This window comes from Mirounga angustirostris, unplaced genomic scaffold, assembly GCF_029215605.1.
Source record: "Mirounga angustirostris isolate CCGP_5_RB_7025 unplaced genomic scaffold, mMirAng1.0.hap1 SCAF_6, whole genome shotgun sequence".
Taxonomy (NCBI): domain Eukaryota; kingdom Metazoa; phylum Chordata; class Mammalia; order Carnivora; family Phocidae; genus Mirounga; species Mirounga angustirostris.
This window is the reverse complement of record NW_026991714.1, coordinates 33,159,749-33,180,362: the sequence shown is the minus strand read 5'-3', so window position 1 is coordinate 33,180,362 and position 20,614 is coordinate 33,159,749. Positions and strand designations below refer to the sequence as shown.

At 39.6% G+C, this 20,614-nt stretch overlaps 2 protein-coding genes across 2 annotated transcripts in view; both read right to left on the bottom strand.

Annotated features, from left to right (window-relative positions):
* Nucleotides 1-820: 820 nt before the first annotated feature.
* On the bottom strand, nt 821-20,540 carry C4BPB (complement component 4 binding protein beta). The gene is made up of 6 exons (XM_045877120.3): nt 18,297-20,540; nt 17,337-17,507; nt 8,567-8,743; nt 2,698-2,791; nt 1,595-1,721; nt 821-1,033 (listed from the first exon to the last, which is right to left on the bottom strand). Exons 1-6 carry the CDS (start codon nt 18,352-18,354, stop codon nt 890-892), a joined length of 771 nt encoding a protein of 256 aa, XP_045733076.1. The 5' UTR covers nt 18,355-20,540; the 3' UTR covers nt 821-889.
* The window catches only part of PFKFB2 (6-phosphofructo-2-kinase/fructose-2,6-biphosphatase 2), a 31,804-nt gene continuing 28,563 nt past the window's right edge, over nt 17,374-20,614 (bottom strand). The window contains exon 19 of the transcript XR_010412248.1: nt 17,374-17,507. The gene's annotated coding sequence lies outside the window, so the exon portion shown is untranslated. The remainder of the gene's footprint in view (nt 17,508-20,614) is intronic.

Genomic DNA, 20,614 nt, shown 5'->3' with positions numbered 1-20,614 from the left:
TAATGATATGTATATACTTATCATGTGTCTATTAATAGACTGTGGGGTACTTGAGAGTTTCTTATTCCTATTTCTTATTCTCCTTCATGATTTCATCTAGGGACATTCCATTATTTCAAGCTCTCTTCTGTATTTTGTTTGTATTTCATCCAGATTTCCTATGTGTTTTGGTGGAGGTCAGAGTGAGAGATGGGAGAAGTTTGTCATATCGTCTCAATATGACATCTTGATAGGAAAACCTATTCTACCTCAGGATTCTTGCTTCTCTTGCCCTCTAAAAAGAGGAAAAGAACATATTCACTTATATTTCACCATCTCAAATTTACCAGGCAGGGCTGGGTTTCATCCAAAGGTGGTAAGCAATATTACTGCAGAAGATTTAGAAACTTGGTTTCATAAACAGGATATAGGGGAGACTCAGAGAGAGTTTAAGTCCTAATTCTACTTTTGTCTCAACAGGTTATTTCAAGGATATAACTGTTCTAAACCTATTTTCTCAAATTGAGAGGTTGATTTTTGCTTCATAGGTTTTGGTTAATTTGAGGTTATTTTTTGCCTCACCATTCATGTTCATTAAAATATGAGACATACCCTTAGCTGTAATCTGAGCTTCCCATTCTCCTTACAGACAGGAAATTAGGCCCTTCACTCCCCATTGATGTGCTGCTAACCTCTGGTCTTAAACAGACAACCACCACGCTTGGTCTTTCCACATTCTGAGAACACACACACACACACACACACACACACGGTGTTTTATGCAACTGTAGTTGATTTCTATGAAGTCGCATTCCAGTCTAATGAGACAAAAATCCGAAACCGGTTTTAGAACCAAGAGAAAATTTATTCATAGGTGCATTTCTATTACCCAGTCTGCTCAGTTGCAATGTTAGGACAACATTTTTGCCTCCAACTCAACTTTCTTTATTTCCAGAGAATATTTCAGTTCCTCCATTGTTAAGCCATTTTCCTTTAGTCTTTGCACAAAGTTCTCTATGGCTTTGCAAAGTTCTTTATTCTCCTGAAAGGCAAACTGAAGAAAAGAAAAAAAAAAATTTAAGCTACAACTTAAGAACTGAGATCCAGCTGTATAGTCTGAAGCTAATGAGTAGTGGTTAGGTCCCTGACTAGGGGCTCAGAACCCAGCAGCTTAAATACAAATCTGGGTCTTCAACATGATAAATCATTTAAATCTTCTGGCTTTTAGATACTTATTATTATCCCAGCAATAAATATAAAGTAAAAGAGGGATCTCAGTGAAAATGATTTGTTCAGTGGTTTTTGGAATCTAGAAGAATTTTAGAGATTTTTCACATCAATGCATACAAGTCTAAGGCACGAGTTTATAAAGCTTGCTCTGTAAAGTCCATGAGACAATAACTCCTACCAACAGGTCTCATGAGGTGTTTGTGATGATGGTGGCGAATGAGAACTTCATATATAAAAATGTGAGTTAATAGTTTATGAGCCCCTGTCTAACCAACCCTTCAAAAACATCCCCCACTGAACAGATATTTACTGAGCATGAGCCAGGAGTGATGCCAGGCCCTGGAGATACAACTGTGAACAAGACAGACAAAAACCTACTACTTACGAGTGCCTTCTCAAACTCCGTCTGTGGAGTTGGTTTGGGAGCTTCTTGGATCAACTCACAAACTGGAAGTGCACTGCTCCACTCCCCGTCAATGCACTGCTGGTCCCGTGTGCCCACTAAGTGGTACCTGAACAGAAATCAGAATGGCAACAACACTTAGACTTCCCACCTTCTAAACCGGGCAACTAAGCCTGGTTTTGTATAGCTGTATTTCAGTATTTCCTACTGTGATAGAATCCACCTCCCTGAGCCTTAATGCATGCTTAAGTGATTTCAGTATTACCAAACAGTAATCAACTAAAACCACTCTCCTTGGGGGCGGAGAGGACCCAAGTGACAATTCAACCCATAAAACATGGAGAAGTGAGAAATTCTGAATATGTGTGTTTACACAGTTGTTGGGTGGGGAGGGTGAGGGAGGAAGCATGTCATCATTCAATAACTTAAAAAAGCATCTGCCATCTACCCTCTAAAAAGGAGTGGAAAGCTAGAGATAACCCTCAGATAAGTCTTATGAAGGAGCTACAGCTTTTAATCAGAAAAACGTAAGAGCTGACGGCAAAGTCCACTACAAGTATATTACGACATTGAAATGTTAATGTGGAGACATGACCCTGAGTTAATAAGACTGAAGCCAAGGAAAGAGTAGATCTGTAAGGTGGGTGATCAGGTAGTCTAAGTTAAGGTTATTAAGGCTCTATAAGTCACTCTCTTTCTTTTTTTTTTTTTTAAAGAATATATATATTATTCAAGTAACTGCAAATAGGAAACCATTTGCAGGGGGGAGCAGGCTGGAACAATCAATAAATCACTCTTTCTGCAGTTCCATATGTTCTATATTTCTTTGAGTTTTTGTTCTGAGATTCTTTAGAAAAATATACATTTTAAACATCTTCTCTAGGATAAATAAAAGGATCAGTCTATCTTCTAGAGATTAGGGAGAGCTGGCCGTGGGCTAAAGCAGCTCTCAAAATCAGAATGAGCTCGGATTCCTGAGGGAGTAGGAAATCTGGGTGTTAGGTGAGATAGACTGGGTCATTCCCCAAAACAATGCTACCAGTCAATGGGCAAGATCTTGCATTTGAAAGGCTGCATGCACTTACCTGTCTTCACAGTGATAAGTAATGGTAGAACCTGAGCTGAAATCTCTTCCTTCAAAATAGCCATGAGCGGGATTCCCGGGAGGGCGGCAGTCTCCTGATAAACAGGAGTACAAGAGTGATAGTCATGGGTTGTACTCAATTAACAGCACCCCCTAACTGTAACCGTCCATGCGGGATCTGGGGACACATTCTCCATTCATTTCCTTCTGGTCAAATGGTATTTATCCATGGGAAAGACCCCCTCCCCCTGCTTATCCTCTGAGTCATTAGCAATTTGAGAGTGCTATCTGATCGGCATGAGCTTGAGGAAAGGAAGTTTAAGTTGTAGAGACTGACAGTGGACAAGAAAAAAAAAATTAAACCAGAGGTAGAGGTGGGAGAAGTAACTCCCTGAGACAGGAAATAAATGGTGTGAGTTCAAATGGAGGCTGACATTCTCTGTGGGACAGAATTTTGCGATATGAGACCTGCAGAAACAAGGAGAATGCAGAGGGGAGCAAACAAGAGGAGTCTATAAAGAGAGGTGGACAAAGTATTAGATGTTGTGAATTTTGGTTCTTCCACTAACCACTATTTCATCCTTCTTGGCTTCCCTCCTAAGCTATAAGATGAGCAGTTTAAATAATATGATCTCTAAAGTCCCTTTGAGCTCTGACATTATGAGTCTAAACATGGTGATCAAGATTAAAGTGTAAATTAAGAATGATTATGCAGATGTATACTTACAGAAATAGAAATACAAATAGTTGTATTCGACTATTCAAAACAAAAAGTTGAGCAAAAACAGCAAAGCATAAAAGAACATGTATTACTATAGTACATAGTAGATAATACTATGTATTATAATAATGCATACAAATAGAAATGTAATTAAATAATAGCTTATAATACTATTTTTGTAAACACACTCATGCATAAACATATATGAACAGAAAAAAAGGCTGAAAATTACATATCAAGGTATTCTGTTATTTATGGGTAGTAGGTTTGTAGGTAATTAAATGTTTTGTTTTCTGTATTTTTTCTACAACACAGGTGTTTTCTTCGAGCAGTTAATAAATAACTTTTAAAGAGCCCAGATGTCCATCGACAGATGAATGGATAAAGAAGATGTGGTGTGTGTGTGTATATATATATATACAATGGAATATTATGCAGCCATCCAAAAAAATGAAATCTTGCCATTTGTAATGACGTGGATGGAACTCTAGGGTATTATGCTAAGTGAAATAAGTCAATCAGAGAAAGACAATTATCATATGATCTCACTGATATGTGGAATTTAAGAAACAAAACAGAGGATCATAGGGGAAGAGAGGAAAAAATAAAACAAGATGAAACCAGAGAGGAAGATAAACCATAAGAAACTTTTAATCATAGGAAACAAACTGAGGGTTGCTGAAGGGGAGGGAGTGAGAGGATGGGGGTAACTAGGTGATGGACATTGGGGAGGGTATGTGTTGTAATGAGCACTAGGTATTATATAAGACTGAAGAATCACAGACCTGTACCTCTGAAATCAATAATATATTATATGTTAATTAATTGAATTTAAAAAAAGATCAAAAACTGAGTTCAAAAGCTGTATAGAGGAAAGGAAAAGAATTTAAATGAATTGATTAAGGAACTCCAGTTTATACAGTGCTCTTCTGGTGACTTTTAAGGGTACAGTTTTGAACTGAAGGAGATGATATAGATCTTGGGTCTAAGCAGAAAAAAATCTGTTTTACTCAGGTACCTCAGGAGCTTCCCCTAAAATTGGGCAATGAACTAACACAAAAAGACAGATTCTGCATTTCAGAGCTAGGATAGGAAGTATCGAATTAAAAGAGAGTAAAACAGAAAAGCCTGGAAGAAATAAATACTTTAAACTTGTGTCAAACCAATGATGATGGTATATGCTTGTAATTTAACTGCGTGTTGTATATATGCATGTTTTAAGTAACCACAAACTCCCTAAAAGAGGCTAACTGTAGTTTGTGCTTTTAAACTGCCTATCTACTATATCCTTCAAAAAAATTAACTCAAAATGGATCATAGGCTTGAATGTAAAATACAAAACTATGAAACACCTAGAAGATAATGTAGGAGAAAACCTAGATGACCTTGGGTATAGGGAAGGAAGCCTTTTTAGATATAACAGTAAAGACACCATCCATGAAATAATTAATCAGCTGGAATTCATTAAAATTTAAAACTTCTGTGCTATGAAAGACATATCAAGAGAATGAGAAAACCAGCCAGAGGCTGGGAGAAAATACTTACAAAAGACAAATCTTATAAGGGACTGTTATCCAAAATATACAAAGAACTCTTAAAACTCAACAATAAGAAAACAATCTGATTTAAAAATGGGCTAAAGACCTTAACAGACACCTCACCAAAGAAGATATACAGAGGGAAAATGAGCATATGTCATCAGGAAATGCAAATTAAAACAATGAGATACCACTACACAGCTACGAGAATGGCCAAAATCTGGAATGCTGATGACACCAAATGCTGACGAGGATGTGGAGCAACAAGATCTCTCATACTTCACTGGTAGGAATGCAAAATGACATAACCACTCTGGAAGAGATTTTGATGGTTTCTCACAAAACTAAATATACAAGATCCAACAATTGCACTCATTGGTATTTATCCAAAGGAGTTGAAAACTTATGTCCCCACGAAAACCTGCACCTGATATCTATAGCAGCTTTATTCATAATTGCCAAACTTTGGAAGCAACCAAGATGTCCTTCAGAACTAACCGGGTGATGGGTATTAAGGAGGGCACATGTGGTCATGAGCACAGGGTGTTATACACAACTAATGAATTGCTGAACACTACATCAAAAATTAATGATGTATTATATATTGGCTAACTGAACATAATAAAAAAAAAGGTGAATGGATCAATAAACTGTGGTACATCCAGAAATAGGGTATTATTTGATAAAAGAAAATGAGCTATCAAGCCATGAAAAGAAATGGAGGAAACTTAAATGCCTATTACTAAGTAAAAAAAAAAAACAATCTGAAAAGGCTACATACTATATGATTCTAAATATATGATACCCTGGAAAAGGCAAAACTATGGAAACAATAAAAATGTCAGAAGATATCAACAGACACCTCTCCAAAGAAGACATACAAATGGCTAACAGACCCAAAAAAATGTTCAACATCAGTAGCCATCAGGGAAATACAAATCAAAACTATGAGATACCACCTTCCACCAGTTAGAATGGCAAAAATTAACAAGACAGAAAACAAGTGTTGGCGAGGATGTGGAGAAAGGGGAACCCTCTTACACTGTTGGTGGAAATGTAAACTGGTGCAGCCACTCTGGAGAACAGTATGGAGGTTCCTCAGGACGTTAAAAATAGAGCTACCCTACGACCCAACAATTGCACTACTAGGTATTTACCCCAAAGATACAGATGTAGTGAAAAGAAGGGTCACATGTACCCCAATGTTCATAGCAGCAATGTCCGCAATAGCCAAACTGTGGAAGGAGCCGAGATGCCCTTCAATAGACGAATAGATAAAGAAGATGTGGTTCATATACACAATGGAATATTACTCAGCCATCAGAAAGGATGAATACCTACTGTTTACATCGACATGGATGGAACTGGAGGGTATTATGCTAATTGAAATAAGTCAAGCAGAGAAAGACAATTATCATACGGTTTCCTTATATGTGGAAAATAAGGACTAGCGTGGAGGACCACAGGGGAAGGGAGAGAAAACTGAATGGGAAGAAATCAGAGAGGGAGACAAACCATGAGAGACTCTGGACTCCGGGAACCAAACTGAGGGTTACAGTAGGGAGTGGGGGAGGGTGATGGGATAACCGGGTGATGGGTATTAAGGAGGGCACGTGTGGTGATGAGCCGTGGGTGTTATATGCAACTAATAAATTGCTGAACACTACAACAAAAACTAATGATGGCTAGTTGAACATAATAACAAAAAAAAAGGTCAGTGGTTAATAGGGGTAGGGGAAGTAGAGAGATGATAAATGGAGCACAGAGGATTTTTAGGGCAGCAAAAATACTCTGTATGATATTATAATGGTAGATATATGTCATTATGCTTATGTCCAAACCCACTGAATGTACAACATCAAGAGTGAGTCCTTAGGTAACTATGGATTTGGAGTGATCATGATATGTCAATATTGGTTCATCCTTGGTTTAAAAAAAAAAAAAGGTACTATTCTGGTGAATGATGTTGATAACATGCAGGTGTGGGGGTGGGGAGTATATGGGAAATCTCTGTACCTTTCCCTCAGTTTTATTATGAAACTAGAAGCGCTCTAAAAAATTAAGTCCTTAAGGGCGCCTGGGTGGCTCAGTTGGTTAAGCAACTGCCTTCGGCTCAGGTCATGATCCTGGAGTCCCTGGATCGAGTCCCGCATCGGGCTCCCTGCTCGACAGGGAGTCTGCTTCTCCTTCTGACCCTCCTGACCCTCCCCTCTCTCATGCTCTCTCTCTCTCAGTCTCTCTCTCAAATAAATAAATAAAATCTTTAAAAAATAAAAATAAAAATAAAAAAAAATTAAGTCCTTAAGTAAATAAATCTGTAATGTTAGATATGTACCCTTCCAAATAAACTTAATTTTTTGTTTTGTATTTTTAAATTTGAAATTCTGGTTAGAATTACATTGTAATACCAGTCTATCCATCCAGGATCATGGCATATCTTTTCTTTTATTTAAGTCTTATTTTATGTCCTTCAGTAAGTTTTCATATAGGTCTCATGAGTGAAATTATTTTACATTTCAGTATTCATCTCATTATTATTGTTAGAAAGCCTGGTAATGGGTATTAAGGAGGGCACATACTGCATGGAGCACTGGGTGTTATACGAACACAATGAATCATGGATCACCGCATCAAAAACTAATGATGTAATGTATGGTGACTAACATAACATAATAAAATTAAATTAAATTAAAAAAAAGAAATACTATTGATTTTTCAATATTTACTTTTTGTCCAAGAATAATATTTTTTGGTAGAATTTCTTGGATCTTCTAAGTTTATTTGGCAAATAAATATATCCTGTGACCCACCAATCATTCTAGGAATCTAGACTACAGAAATAATAGCATAGACATAAAAATATATGTATGTGTATCTATAAATATAACATTCATTTTAGCATTTTTGTAATAGCAAAAATACAGAAATAGAATAAATGTTCATCAATACTAGAGATGTGGAATAATAATGTGGTATAGCCACATTATTATTTAAAAGCAGGAGATAGAAAAAAAAAAAAAGCGGAGATAGAGCCACATACACTGATCTGAAAAAAGATTACCATGTATAATGTTACACCAAAAAAAGCAATTAAAAAAATAAAGTCCCATTTTTGTAGGTATATATGTGTGTAGATACGTGTGTATGCTTTTGTTTATTTAAAATGTCTGCATAAACATAAAAGTCATGAAACAAACACATCCAGCTAAGTCCCTCTGAGAGCTGTGAATTACCGTGTCAGAAGGAGATACTTTCCAACTCTTATTTTATGTAATTTTGCAGTGGATGAGCTATGGTCCCTTTTCCCCTGTTTTTGTATATTCTTCAAATAAGAACTTCAAGTCATTATCATGAATTTTTTTTTTAAATGTCAGATTCCCCAGACTATCCCGTGTTGGACTTAGTAGGACAGGAATCCTACCTGAAGGGGGGGTGGGGGTGGGGGACGGAAGCGTTTATTTTTTGGATGCTTTCATTTCACTGGAACACATCATTCGAGGTGAGGCTTGGCTCTGTGAGCCCCACTTGTTTCTGGGCTGCTTCCTAGCTCCCAAAGCTTCCCAGGTACAGAAAATGAGGTATCTGATTGGTATCTTTGGATTTGCACTCACTGCTTTTGCAGACAGGTAAGGAAGGCATCCAGGTGTGGTTAGCCAGGCACCGACTCCAACTGCTGCCCTTGAGGATATAGTGCTCATTGCACTTAAAAGTGATTTTGTCGCTCACACTCACAGGACCCAGGGAGCTGGGTTCGCCGTTCACCAGCACCGGGTCAGGACAGTGGCCCGCTGAGGAAGAAAACAGAAAATGATCTGAAAGGACACCACTACAAAGGCGAGACCTCCAACTTCACTGAGAAATCAGAAGTCAGAACTAAAACAGTGCTTTTGAAAAAAAAATTTTTATTGTTATGTTAATCACCATACATTATGATGTAGTGTTCCATGATTCATTGTTTGTGCATAACACCCAGGGCTCCATGCAGAACGTGCCCTCCCCAATACCCATCACCAGGCTAACCCATCCTCCCACCCCCCTCCCCTCTAGAACCCTCAGTTTGTTTTTCAGAGTCCATCGTCTCTCATGGTTTGTCTCCTCCTCCGATTTCCCCCCTTCATTCTTCCCCTCCTGCTATCTTTTTTTTTTCTTAACATGTATTGCATTATTTGTTTCAGAGGTACAGATCTGTGATTCAACAGTCTTGCACAATTCACAGCACTCACCATAGCACATACCCTCCCCAGTGTCTATCACCCAGTCACCCCATCCCTCCCACCCCACCCCCCACTCCAGCAACCCTCAGTTTGTTTCCTGAGATTAAGAATTCCTCATATCAGTGAGGTCATATGATACATATCTTTCTCTGATTGACTTATTTCGCTCAGCATAACACCCTCCAGTTCCATCCACGTCATTGCAAATGGCAAGATCTCATTCCTTTTGATGGCTGCATAATATTCCATTGTGTATATATACCACCTCTTCTTTATCCATTCATCTGTCGATGGACATCTTGGCTCTTTCCACAGTTTGACTATTGTGGACATTGCTGCTATAAACATCAGGGTGCATGTACCCCTTCGGATCCCTACATTTGTATCTTTGGGGTAAATACCCAGTAGTGCAATTGCTGGATCATATGGTAGCTCTATTTTCAACTTTTTGAGGAACCTCCATACTGTTTTGCAGAGTGGCTGCACCAGCTTGCATTCCCACCAACAGTGTAGGAAGGTTCCCCTTTCTCCGCATCCCCGCCAACATCTGTCGTTTCCTGACTTGTTAATTTTAGCCACTCTGACTGGTGTGAGGTGATTCTCATTGAGGTTTTGATTTGGATTTCCCTGATGCCAAGCGATGTTGAGCACTTTTTCATGTATCTGTTGGCCATTTGGATGTCTTCTTTGGAAAAATGTCTGTTCATGTCTTCTGCCCATTTCTTGATTGGATTCTTTGTTTTTTGGGTGTTGAGTTTCATAAGTTCTTTATAGATTTTGGATACTAGCCCTTTATCTGATATGTCATTTGCAAATATCTTCTCCTATTCTGTCGGTTGTCTTTTGGTTTTGTTGACTGTTTCTTTTGCTGTGCAAAAGCTTTTTATCTTGATGAAGTCCCAAGAGTTCATTTTTGCCCTTGCTTCCCTTGCCTTTGGCGATGTTTCTAGGAAGAAGTTGCTGCAGCTGAGGTTGAAGAGGTTGCTGCCTTGTTCTCCTTTAGGATTTTGATGGACTCCTCTCTCACATTTAGGTCTTTCAACCATTTTGAGTCTATTTTTGTGTGTGGTGTAAGGAAATGGTCCAGTTTCATTCTTCTGCATGTGGCTGTCCAATTTTCCCAACACCATTTGTTGAAGAGACTGTCTTTTTTCCATCGGACATTCTTTCCTGCTTTGTCAAAGATTAGTTGACCATAGAGTTGAGGGTCCATTTCTGGGCTCTTTATTCTGTTCCATTGATCTATGTGTCTGTTTTTGTGCCAGTACCATATTGTCTTGATGATGACAGCTTTGTAATAGAGCTGGAAGTCTGGAATTGTGATGCCGCCAGCTTTGCTTTTCTTTTTCAACATTCCTCTGGCTATTCAGGGTCTTTTCTGGTTCCATACCAATTTTAGGATTATTTGTTCCATTTCTTTGAAAAAAGTGAATGGTATTTTGATGGGGATTGCATTGAATGTGTAGATTGCTCTAGGTAGCATTGACATCTTCACAATATTTGTTCTTCCAATCCATGAGCATGGAACGTTTTTCCATTTCTTTGTGTCTTCCTCAATTCTTTCATGAGTAATTTATAGTTTTCTGAGTACAGATCCTTTGCCTCTTTGGTTAGATTTATTCCTAGGTATCTTATGGTTTTGGGTGCAATTGTAAATGGGATCGACTCCTTCATTTCTCTTTCTTCTGTCTTGCTGTTGGTGGATAGGAATGCCACTGACTTCTGTGCATTGATTTTATATCCTGCCACTTTACTGAATTCCTGTATGAGTTCTAGCAGTTTTGGGGTGGAGTCTTTGGGGTTTTCCACATAAAGTATCATATCATCTGCAAAGAGTGAGTTTGACTTCTTCTTTGCCGATTTGGATGCCTTTGATTTCTTTTTGTTGTCTGATTGCTGTGGCTAGGACTTCTAATACTATGTTGAATAGCAGTGATGATAGTGGACATCCCTGCCACGTTCCTGACCTTAGGGGGAAAGCTCTCAGTTTTTCCCCATTCAGAATGATATTCGCTGTAGGTTTTTCATAGATGGCTTTTATGATATTGAGGTATGTACCCTCTATCCCTATACTCTGAAGAGTTTTGATCAAGAAAGGATGCTGTACTTTGTCAAATGCTTTTTCTGCATCTATTGAGAGGATCGTATGATTCTTGTTCTTTCTTTTGTTAATGTATTGTATCACGTTGATTGATTTGCGGATGTTGAGCCAATCTTGCAGCCCAGGGATAAATCCCACTTAGTCATGGTGAATAATCCTTTTAATGTACTGTTGGATCCTATTGGCTAGTATTTTGGTGAGAATTTTTGCATCCATGTTCATCAAGGATATTGGTCTGTAATTCTCCTTTTTGATGCGGTCTTTGTCTGGTTTGGGGATCAAGGTAATGGTGGCCTCCTAAAACGAGTTTGGAAGTTTTCCTTCCATTTCTATTTTTTGGAACAGTTTCAGAAGAATAGGTATTAATTCTTCTTGAAATGTTTGGTAGAATTCCCCTGGGAAGCCATCTGGCCCTGGGCTTTTGTTTGTTGGGAGATTTTTGATGACTGCTTCAATTTCCTTACTGGTTATAGGTCTGTTCAGGTTTTCTATTTCTTCCTGGTTCAGTTTTGGTAGTTGATACATCTCTAGGAATGCATCCATTTCTTCCAGGTTATTAATTTGCTGGCATAGAGTTGTTCATAATATGTTCTTATAATTGTATTTCTTTGGTGTTGGTTGTGATCTCTCCTCTTTCATTCATGATTTTGTTGATTTGGGTCATTTCTCTCTTCTTTTTGATAAGTCTGGCCAGGGGTTTATGAATCGTGTTAATTCTTTCAAAGAACCAGCTCCTAGTTTCGTTGATCTGTTCTACTGTTCTTGTGGTTTCTATTTCATTGATTTCTGCTCTGATCTTTATTATTTCTCTTCTCCTGCTGGGTTTAGGCTTTATTTGCTGTTCTTTCTCCAGCTCCTTTAGGTGTAGGGTTAGGTTGTGTACTTGAGACCTTTCTTGTTTCTTGAGAAAGGCTTGTATTGCTATATACTTTCCTCTTAGGACTGCCTTTGCTGCATCCCAAAGATTTTGAACAGTTGTGTTTTAATTTTCATTGGTTTCCATGAATTTTTTAAATTCTTCTTTAATTTCCTGGTTGACCCATTCATTCTTTAGTAGGATGCTCTTTAGCCTCCATGTATTTGAGTTCTTTCTGACTTTCCTCTTGTGATTGAGTTCTAGTTTCAAAGCATTGTGGTCTGAAAATAGGCAGGGAATGATCCCAATCTTTTGGTACTGGTTGAGACCTGATTTGTGACCTATGATGTGATCGATTCTGGAGAATGTTCCATGGGCACTAGAGAAGAATGTGTATTCCGTTGCTTTGGGATGGAATGTTCTGAATATGTCTGTGAAGTCCATTTGGTCCAGTGTGTCATTTAAAGTCTTTATTTCCTTGTTGATCTTTTGCTTAGATGATCTGTCCATTTCATTGAGGGGGGTGTTAAAGTCCTCCAATATTACTGTATTGTTGATGTGTTTCTTTGCTTTTGTTATTAATTGCCTTATGTAATTGGCTGCTCCCATGTTAGGGGCATAGATATTTACAATTGTTAGATCTTGTTGGATAGACCCTTTAAGTAGGATATATGTCCTTCCTCATCTCTTATTACAGTCTTTGGTTTAAAATCTAATTTGTCTGATATAAGGATTGCCACCCAGCTTTTTTTTTTTTGGTGTCCATTAGCATGGTAAATGGTTTTCCACCCCCCCACTTTCAATCTGGGGGTGTCTTTGGGTCTAAAATGAGTCTCTTGCAGACAGCATATTGATGGGTCTTTTTTTTTTTTTTTTTAAAGATTTTATTTATTTATTTGACACACAGAGAGAGAGAGGAATCACAAGTAGGCAGAGTGGCAGGGAGCGGCAGAGGGAGAAGCAGGCTCCCCGCTGAGCAAGGAGCCCGATGTGGGACTCGATCCCAGGACCCTGGGATCATGACCTGAGCCGAAGGCAGATGCTTAACGACTGAGCCACCCAGGCGCCACGATGGGTCTTGTTTTTTAATCCAATCTGATAGCCTGTGTCTTTTGATTGGGGCATTTAGCCCATTTACATTCAGGTAACTATTGAAAGATATGAATTTAGTGTCATTGTATTGCCTGTAAGGTGACTGTTACTGTATATTGTCTGTGTTCCTTTCTGGTCTATGTTGCTTTTAGGCTCTCTCTTTGCTTAGAGGACCCCTTTCAATATTCTTGTAGGGCTGGTTTCGTGTCTGCAAATTCCTTTAGTTTCTGTTTGTCCTGGAAGCTTTTTATCTCTCCTCTATTTGCAATGACGGCCTAGCTGGATACTGTATTCTTGGCTGCATATTTTTCTCATTTAGTGCTCTGAATATATCATGCCAGTCCTTTCTGGCCTGCCAGGTCTCTGTGGATAGGTCTGTTGCCAATCTAATGTTTCTACCATTGTAGGTTACATATCTCTCCTCCTGAGCTGCTTTCAGGATTTTCTCTTTGTCTCTGAGACTCGTTTTACTATTAGATGTCGGGGTGTTGACCTATTTTTATTGATTTTGAGAGGGGTTCTCTGTGTCTCCTGGATTTTGATGCCTGTTTCCTTCCCCAAATTAGGGAAGTTCTCTGCTATAATTTGCTCCAATATACCCTCTGCCCTTCTCTTTCTTCTTCTTTTGGGATCCCAATTATTCTAATGTTGTTTCGTCTTATGGTATCGCTTATCTCTTGAATTCTGCCCTCGTGATCCAGTAGTTGTTTATCTCTCTTTTTCTCAGCTTCTTTATTTTCCATCATTTGGTCTTCTATATCACTGATTCTCTCTTCTGCCTCATTTATCCTAGCAGTTAGCACCCCCATTTTTGATTGCACCTCATTAATAGCCTTTTTGATTTCGGCTTGGTTAGATTGTAGTTCTTTTATTTCTCCAGAGAGGGTTTCTCTAATAACTTCCACACTTTTTTCAAGCCCAGCTAGTATCTTTAAAGTCATGATTCTGAACTCTAGATCCGACATCATACTAATGTCCGTATTGAGTAGGTCCCTGGCAGTCAGTACTACTTCCCTCTTGTTCTTTTTGTTGAGGTGATTTTTTGCATCTTGTCATTTTGCCTAGAGGAGAATAGATTAATGAGAGAACAAAATGCTAACAGGGTAACAACGTCCCCAGAAAATATACTCTAAACAAATCAGAAAAGACCTGAAGCTGGGGGAAAAGACAGGGAAAGAAAGAAAAAAGAAAAAGAAAAAGATAAAAACAAACAAAAACAGAACAAAACAAAACAAAAAAACCCCAGAATATGATCAAATATGATCAGGCTGGTGCATAGATCAGTGCCATACACTAGATTTTGGGTGTATTTTGGTCTGTTAGAGGAAAGTGCCTCCCAAAATTTTAAAGAAAGAAAAACTTATATGTGTACAAAAATAAGCATTGATATGATGAAGGGATGGAATATGACTGTAAAGATTAAAATTATAAAAAATTTTATAAAAGGAATTGATAAGGAGTTCTTTGAAAAAAGAAAGAAGAGGATTTAAAAAAAAAAGAAAAAAAAAGGAGAGAATGTGATCAGAAAGGAGAGTAGAACAAAGCCATACACTAGAGATTTAGGGTATATTTTGACCTGTTAGAAGAAACTGTATCTCAAAATTTTAAAGAGAGAACAACCTATATATATATATATATGCCAAAAATAAGGGTAACTACTATGAAGGGATAGAATATGACTCTAAAAATGAAAAATAAAATTTTTTTTTAAAAAAGGGATTGATAAGATGTTGGTTGAAAAAGGGAAAAAGAAAAATTCAAAAAAAAAAAAGACAGTTAAAAAAAATTAACTTTGAAAGACTAAAGAATCATGGTAAAAAAGCCATAAATTCTATGTGCATTATTCCCCTAGCGCTGCAGTTCTGCTGTTCTCATTGATCGGTAAACTTGGTCTTGGCTGGCTGTTCTTGCTGATCTTCTGGGGGAGGGGCCTGTTGCCGTGGTTCCCAAATGTCTTTGCCGGAGGTGGAATTGCCCTGCCCTTGCCTGGCCCTGGCTAAGTAATCTGCTCGGGTTTGCTCTCGGGAGCTTTTGTTCCCTGCAAGCTTTCCATACAGCTTTGGGGGACAAGAGTGAAAATGGCAGGCTCCCAATCTCCGCCCCAGAGGAGCTGAGAACTCGGGGCCGCTCCTCAGTGAGCCCCCAGAGAAAAGCAGTCAGTCATTCCCGTCTCCCCGCTCTCCGGCCGCACTCTGTGCTCACCTGGCCTGAGACCGAGCGTTTCTATCTCTGGCGCACGACCTCATGTGGAGTCTCCAAACCCAGCAGATCCCCGCGGTGCACTCCCCCGCCGCTCCTCCCCAGGGGAGGAAGGGGAGTCTCCCCAGATCTGCCGCTTGTTGGGTCCCTGCTGGAGGAGCAGTAGCCCGACTGTGCCGTGGATCACGGTTTATGGCAACCCCGAGCTGAGAGCCCACACCTCGGCTCCGTCTCTGCAGTTGGCTTCCCCGCTCCGATACCTGGGAGTTCTGATGCACTCAGGCACCCCTGGTCTTTCTGTGACCCCGTGGGTCCTGAGACCACACTGTCCCAGAGGGTTCCACCCCCCGCTTAGCCACCAGAGTGACATCCCTCGGCGGAGCCGACTTCTAAACGTTCCGATTTTGTGCTTCGCGGCTCTATCACTTGCCAGAAGCGGCCGACGGAGGCCCCCTCCCCCGCTGTCTATCCTCCCGAATATCGCCTCGGATTCACTTCTCCGCACGTCCTACCTTCCAGAAAGTGGTCGCTTTTCTGTTCAGAGTTGTTGCTATTCTTTTATTCGATCTCCTATTGAGTTTGTAGGTGTTCAGAATGGTTTGATCCCTATCCAGCTGAATTCCTGGGATCAGCCGAAATCCAGGTCTCCTACTCCTCCGCCATCTTGCTCCGCCCCTCTAAAACAGTGCTTTTTAATAGGGACTACAAACTGCACTGGTACCTAGTACCAAACTGTATCGATGCTGGATGCGAAGAGAGTAGGTTGGTCTGAGAGTGGCCAGGAAAGGTCTTGGTCATGCACAAGGGTGACAGCTGGCACTTGAACTTACTAAAAGTAATTAAGCCTAGAACTGGAAATGATCAACAGTGTGTTCATCCTCCTATTCAGCACTGCTGAAAACTCTTCAGCCTATGTTTGAGGCAAGGGTTCCCTTCCTTCTCACCCAGTGAAATGTACACACCACTCATCATGTTTTACTTTGTTTCATTTTGCTTTTCCCAGGTGAAAAAAACAGGAGAGAATGCAGAGAGAGTTGAATTTGGTCATATAAACAAAAGATAAACATATTGGTGTGGAGAACAAACCCAGTTAGTCCTAAAAATAGTAATAATAATGAGGATATTGACTAGTGACTCTCTGTCTCTACAGACACCACAAATGAGTTTTGTGAACTTGAGCAAATCACTTGGATCTCAATTATCACCTTTGTAAATTGAGAACATAAATTTTTCCCAGTTTGAAAGTTATATAATGGATGAAATAGAATATGACATATTTACTTCAAAATAATAATGCAAAACAGAATTATAGAAGATAAAAGATTAGTTATATGTGGATAATTGTTGAGTTGATTTTACTCTTCCGTCTTTTGTATATGTTTAAAATTTTTTAAAACATAAAAATTTTAAAGGAGTATGATATTAAACAAATTATAGCCCCCCAAAAGGTAGTTTTAATATATGGAAGAAATCCTTTTCTTCCTGTAGGTTGATTGTGTTCACTTAATTATTTAATGTAATCAGTACTGAGCAAGAGCTGATCATGTAGCTTCTAAGAGAAGTTCCATCCTAGAGTGCTTTAAAAATGAATTCCTAGAAATTGAGAAATATTTTTCTTTCTTTCTTTTTTTTTGACAGAGAGAGAGAGACAGAGAGCAAGCAAGCACAAGCAGAGGGAGTAGCAGAGGGAGAAGGAGAGGGAGAAGCAGGCTTCCCTTGAGCAGGGAGCCCGATGCGGGGCTCGATTCCAGGACCCTGGGATCATGAGCTGAACTGAAGGCAGATGCTTAACCAATTGAGCCACCCAGGCGCCCCGAGAATTTTTTTCTTATAGTTTGGACATGGCCTGCTGGAAGTAGGATGTGAAAGAATCAAGTCGGATAAGAAGATATACAAAGAAACAGGAAGATCAAACTTACGTCGACATGTGGGAGCAGGAGCATTCCACTCCGTAGAGGCATTGCAAAAAAAGGTTTTCTCTCCTACCAGGTGGTAGCCCTTGATACAAACGTAAGTCCCCAGAATTTGTCCTTCTACCTCCTCTATAACAATTATGCCATTTTCCACTGCGGAAACTTCTGGACAGCTCTCTATTGGAAGGAGAAAGATAACAGAGTCACTTGACATATCATGTGCTGTGAGGAAGCCCTGTTAGACCGCCATCCAAGTGTCTTTTTACTGGATTATGGATTCTGATTCCTTGTTCTCCTCCATGTCTATGTCCATCCACTCCCCTCCCTTCCCAATAATTCCCAAAGTTTTGTTTTCAAAAGGATAACTGGACTCACTCAAATTCAGCCATAAGTTATTTACCCCTAAAGAAATAATCCCCTTTCCAAAGAGCATTCCTGGAGTGTATAACAAATAAGACTTCTCAAGATTTTGAAATTGGTACTTTTTGCTCCCAGAACAGAAAAGGAAAATAAACAGTTAACCACCCACGTCATAGAGCAGAATCATCATTAAATATTTACTAAGCCCCTGTGGCACCTGGTTAGCTCAGCCAGTTAAGCCTCTGCCTTCAGGTCATGATCCCGGGGTCCTGGGATTGAGCCCTGCATTAGGCTCCCTGCTCAGGGGGGAGCCTGCTTTCCCTCTCCCTCTGCCGTTCCCCCCTGCTCGTGCTCTCTCTCTCTCCCTCTCTTGCTCTCTCTCCCACTCCTTGTCAAATAAATGAAATTAAAAAAATATATATATTTACTAAGCTCCTACTGAGTACAGAGCATTAGGCCGAGTAATTTGAGATTTTTCAATAAATGAAATACATTTCATTAATTTAAATTTCATTAATTTAAATTTCATTAAAACCCTAGACAGAATGCCTCATAACCCATAGACCAATATCAAGTACCCTATAATCCAATCTTAAGCATACGCACCGTCTGAGGCAGAAATCAGCCACACAACCACAAGATAGCACACAAACGGAAAAACCATCTTGTGATCAGTTGCTTGACCCAGGCTGGAATGAACCAAAACCAGACAACACCTGGTTTGGATCAAAATAGATCTTCTCACACCACTTAGGACACCAACCACTTCCCTCCTAGAGAAGAGGTTGTCCTGATTTCTCTTCCTGGGAAGAATTAAAAAAGAAAAAAAAAAATCCTACAGCAGGAAATATGAACAGCTATGAGGAAATTAGTACAGGGAGGGATTCTGCAAAAACACGCAGCGGGGGAGAGGCTGACCAGCTGCCAGTTTTAAAACTCAGTTTTAGAAATCACTAGGGTTCCGTTATGCAAATCCAGTTGACCAGTTCCTTTGAATTGCAGGCTTATCCTGCTACAAAAGACTTGGACCAGAGGGTTTAGCCATGACCCTCACTTCTGTCAATATTTGCTAGTGTTTACAGTCCAGCTTCTGCAACATCCTCCAGCTTTGCAGGTTGGGGCGGGCGGACCAATCTCTGGTGCTTTCCCAACTGAAACCCAGCCCTGAGCACCACCTCATCCCTGTCTCCCACATAGCAGGTGTCCTGGCAGTACCCAACATTGAAAACTGGAAAAGCTCAAGGAAGTAAACTAACCTCACCTTGTCTCTGACCTTCTAGATCTATAGCTTCCCAGCAAGGAGCTGATCCTGATAATGTCCAAACCTGAGAAAAACTCCAAAGTCCTACAGCAACACCTTGTCTGCATTTGCCAGGCCTGCCGTCAGGGTTCCCATTCTGTGGATCTTTGGGGGTCAGGATTTAGCCTGAGTCCAGAGTCAACCAAATGAACTGAGGGAGATGAGGGAAAAGCTTTGGTCTCAGGAATTAAAACATGTGAAATTGCTTTGGGGCTCCCTCCCTCTCCTTCATGACTATTACAACAATTAGTTGGTTGTCCCCGCTCCAATGATAAAATTGGGGGTAAAGTCCCTCCAAAATTTTAGGTTTTAATAAAATAATATAAAGCATCATAATAAATATAAAGCATAAGGACACAGTAAGGTCTTAACTGTTTTTCTCTTCTCTGTCCAGTATCATTACTTTATGATGATTTGTCCATGTCTTTTTCCCACAGGAGACTGTTAACAACTCAAGGACAAGGATCATGCCCCGTGTGTATTTCCTTCTCAGGCACGCCATAAAATGCAGAATTGTCTGCTAGGTAAATAAGAGCAATGCAAGACAAATAACAAGAATATAGTCATACAGAAACTCTACCACAGCCCCTTGAATCCATATTGATAATTTATCATTTATTGTATACTGCCTTTATGGTTTTTCCATAGCTTATCCTCACTCAACAAATATGTGAGTTCCTATAGTGCAAGCACCTTTTATTTTTTTAATGATTTTTATTTATTTGTCAGAGAGAGAGAGAGGGAAAGAGAGAGCACAAGCAAGGCAGAGTGGCAGGTAGAAGGAGAAGCAGGCTCCCTGCTGAGCAAAAAGCCCAATGAGGAGCTTGATCCCAGGACCCTGGGATCATGACCTGAGCCAAAGGCAGCTGCTTAACTGACTGAGCCACCCAGGCGCCCCTGCAAGCACCTTTTAAAGTATGGTTCTCGAAAGAGTGAGTAACATGATGCTCATATAAATATACAATGAATACATGTCAAAGATTTTATTCAATCCATTAATGAGAGAAATATTAAGTTGCTACAACTAATTCAAAGAATTTGAGGAACAGGTATGTATGTATTCAAGTCAAAGTCCTTCAGAAGTGGCTTTTTTTTTTTTAAGATTTTATTTATTTGACGGAGAGAGATAGCGAGAGAGGGAACACAAGCAGGGGGAGTGGGAGAGGGAGAAGCAGGCTTCCACCGAGCAGGGAGCCTGACGGGGATCCAATCCCAGGACCCTGGGACCATGACCTGAGCCAAAGGCAGATTTCCTTTCCCTGGGACCATGACTGAGCCACCCAGGCACCCCCATAAGTGACTTTTCTAATTGATGTGAAACTGGTTAATATCACACATGGCAACAAACTTTAATATTTGGAATGAGCTTTTCTAACTGATGGAAATTCATTGAACCTCTACTGGACAAAATTCATTTGCCTTGTTATCAGGAATGTTTGCATTGTTTTCAGAAAAGAATTATTTGCATTCCTATCCATTTTCTACCATTAACCTCTAGTCTTACAGAGTTATAAAAAGACTAGTTAATGGAAAATTGATCAAAATTACACACGCCTATGAAATCAATAATCCCAGAGACGGTCTACAAAGCAATACTCAGGAACCCATTGAAAAATTCCGCCAG

Excerpts from the sequence above, each read along its gene's own strand:
- C4BPB (XM_045877120.3), bottom strand. The coding sequence starts at position 18,354 with ATGGTTTTTCCGTTTGTGTGCTATCTTGTGGTTGTGTGGCTGATTTCT. Across the intron at positions 17,508-18,296 it reads GCTGATTTCTGCCTCAGACG|AGAGCTGTCCAGAAGTTTCC; the intron begins GTGCGTATGCTT and ends TCCTTCCAATAG. Across the intron at positions 8,744-17,336 it reads TCCTGCTCCCACATGTCGAC|CGGGCCACTGTCCTGACCCG; the intron begins GTAAGTTTGATC and ends TTTCTTCCTCAG.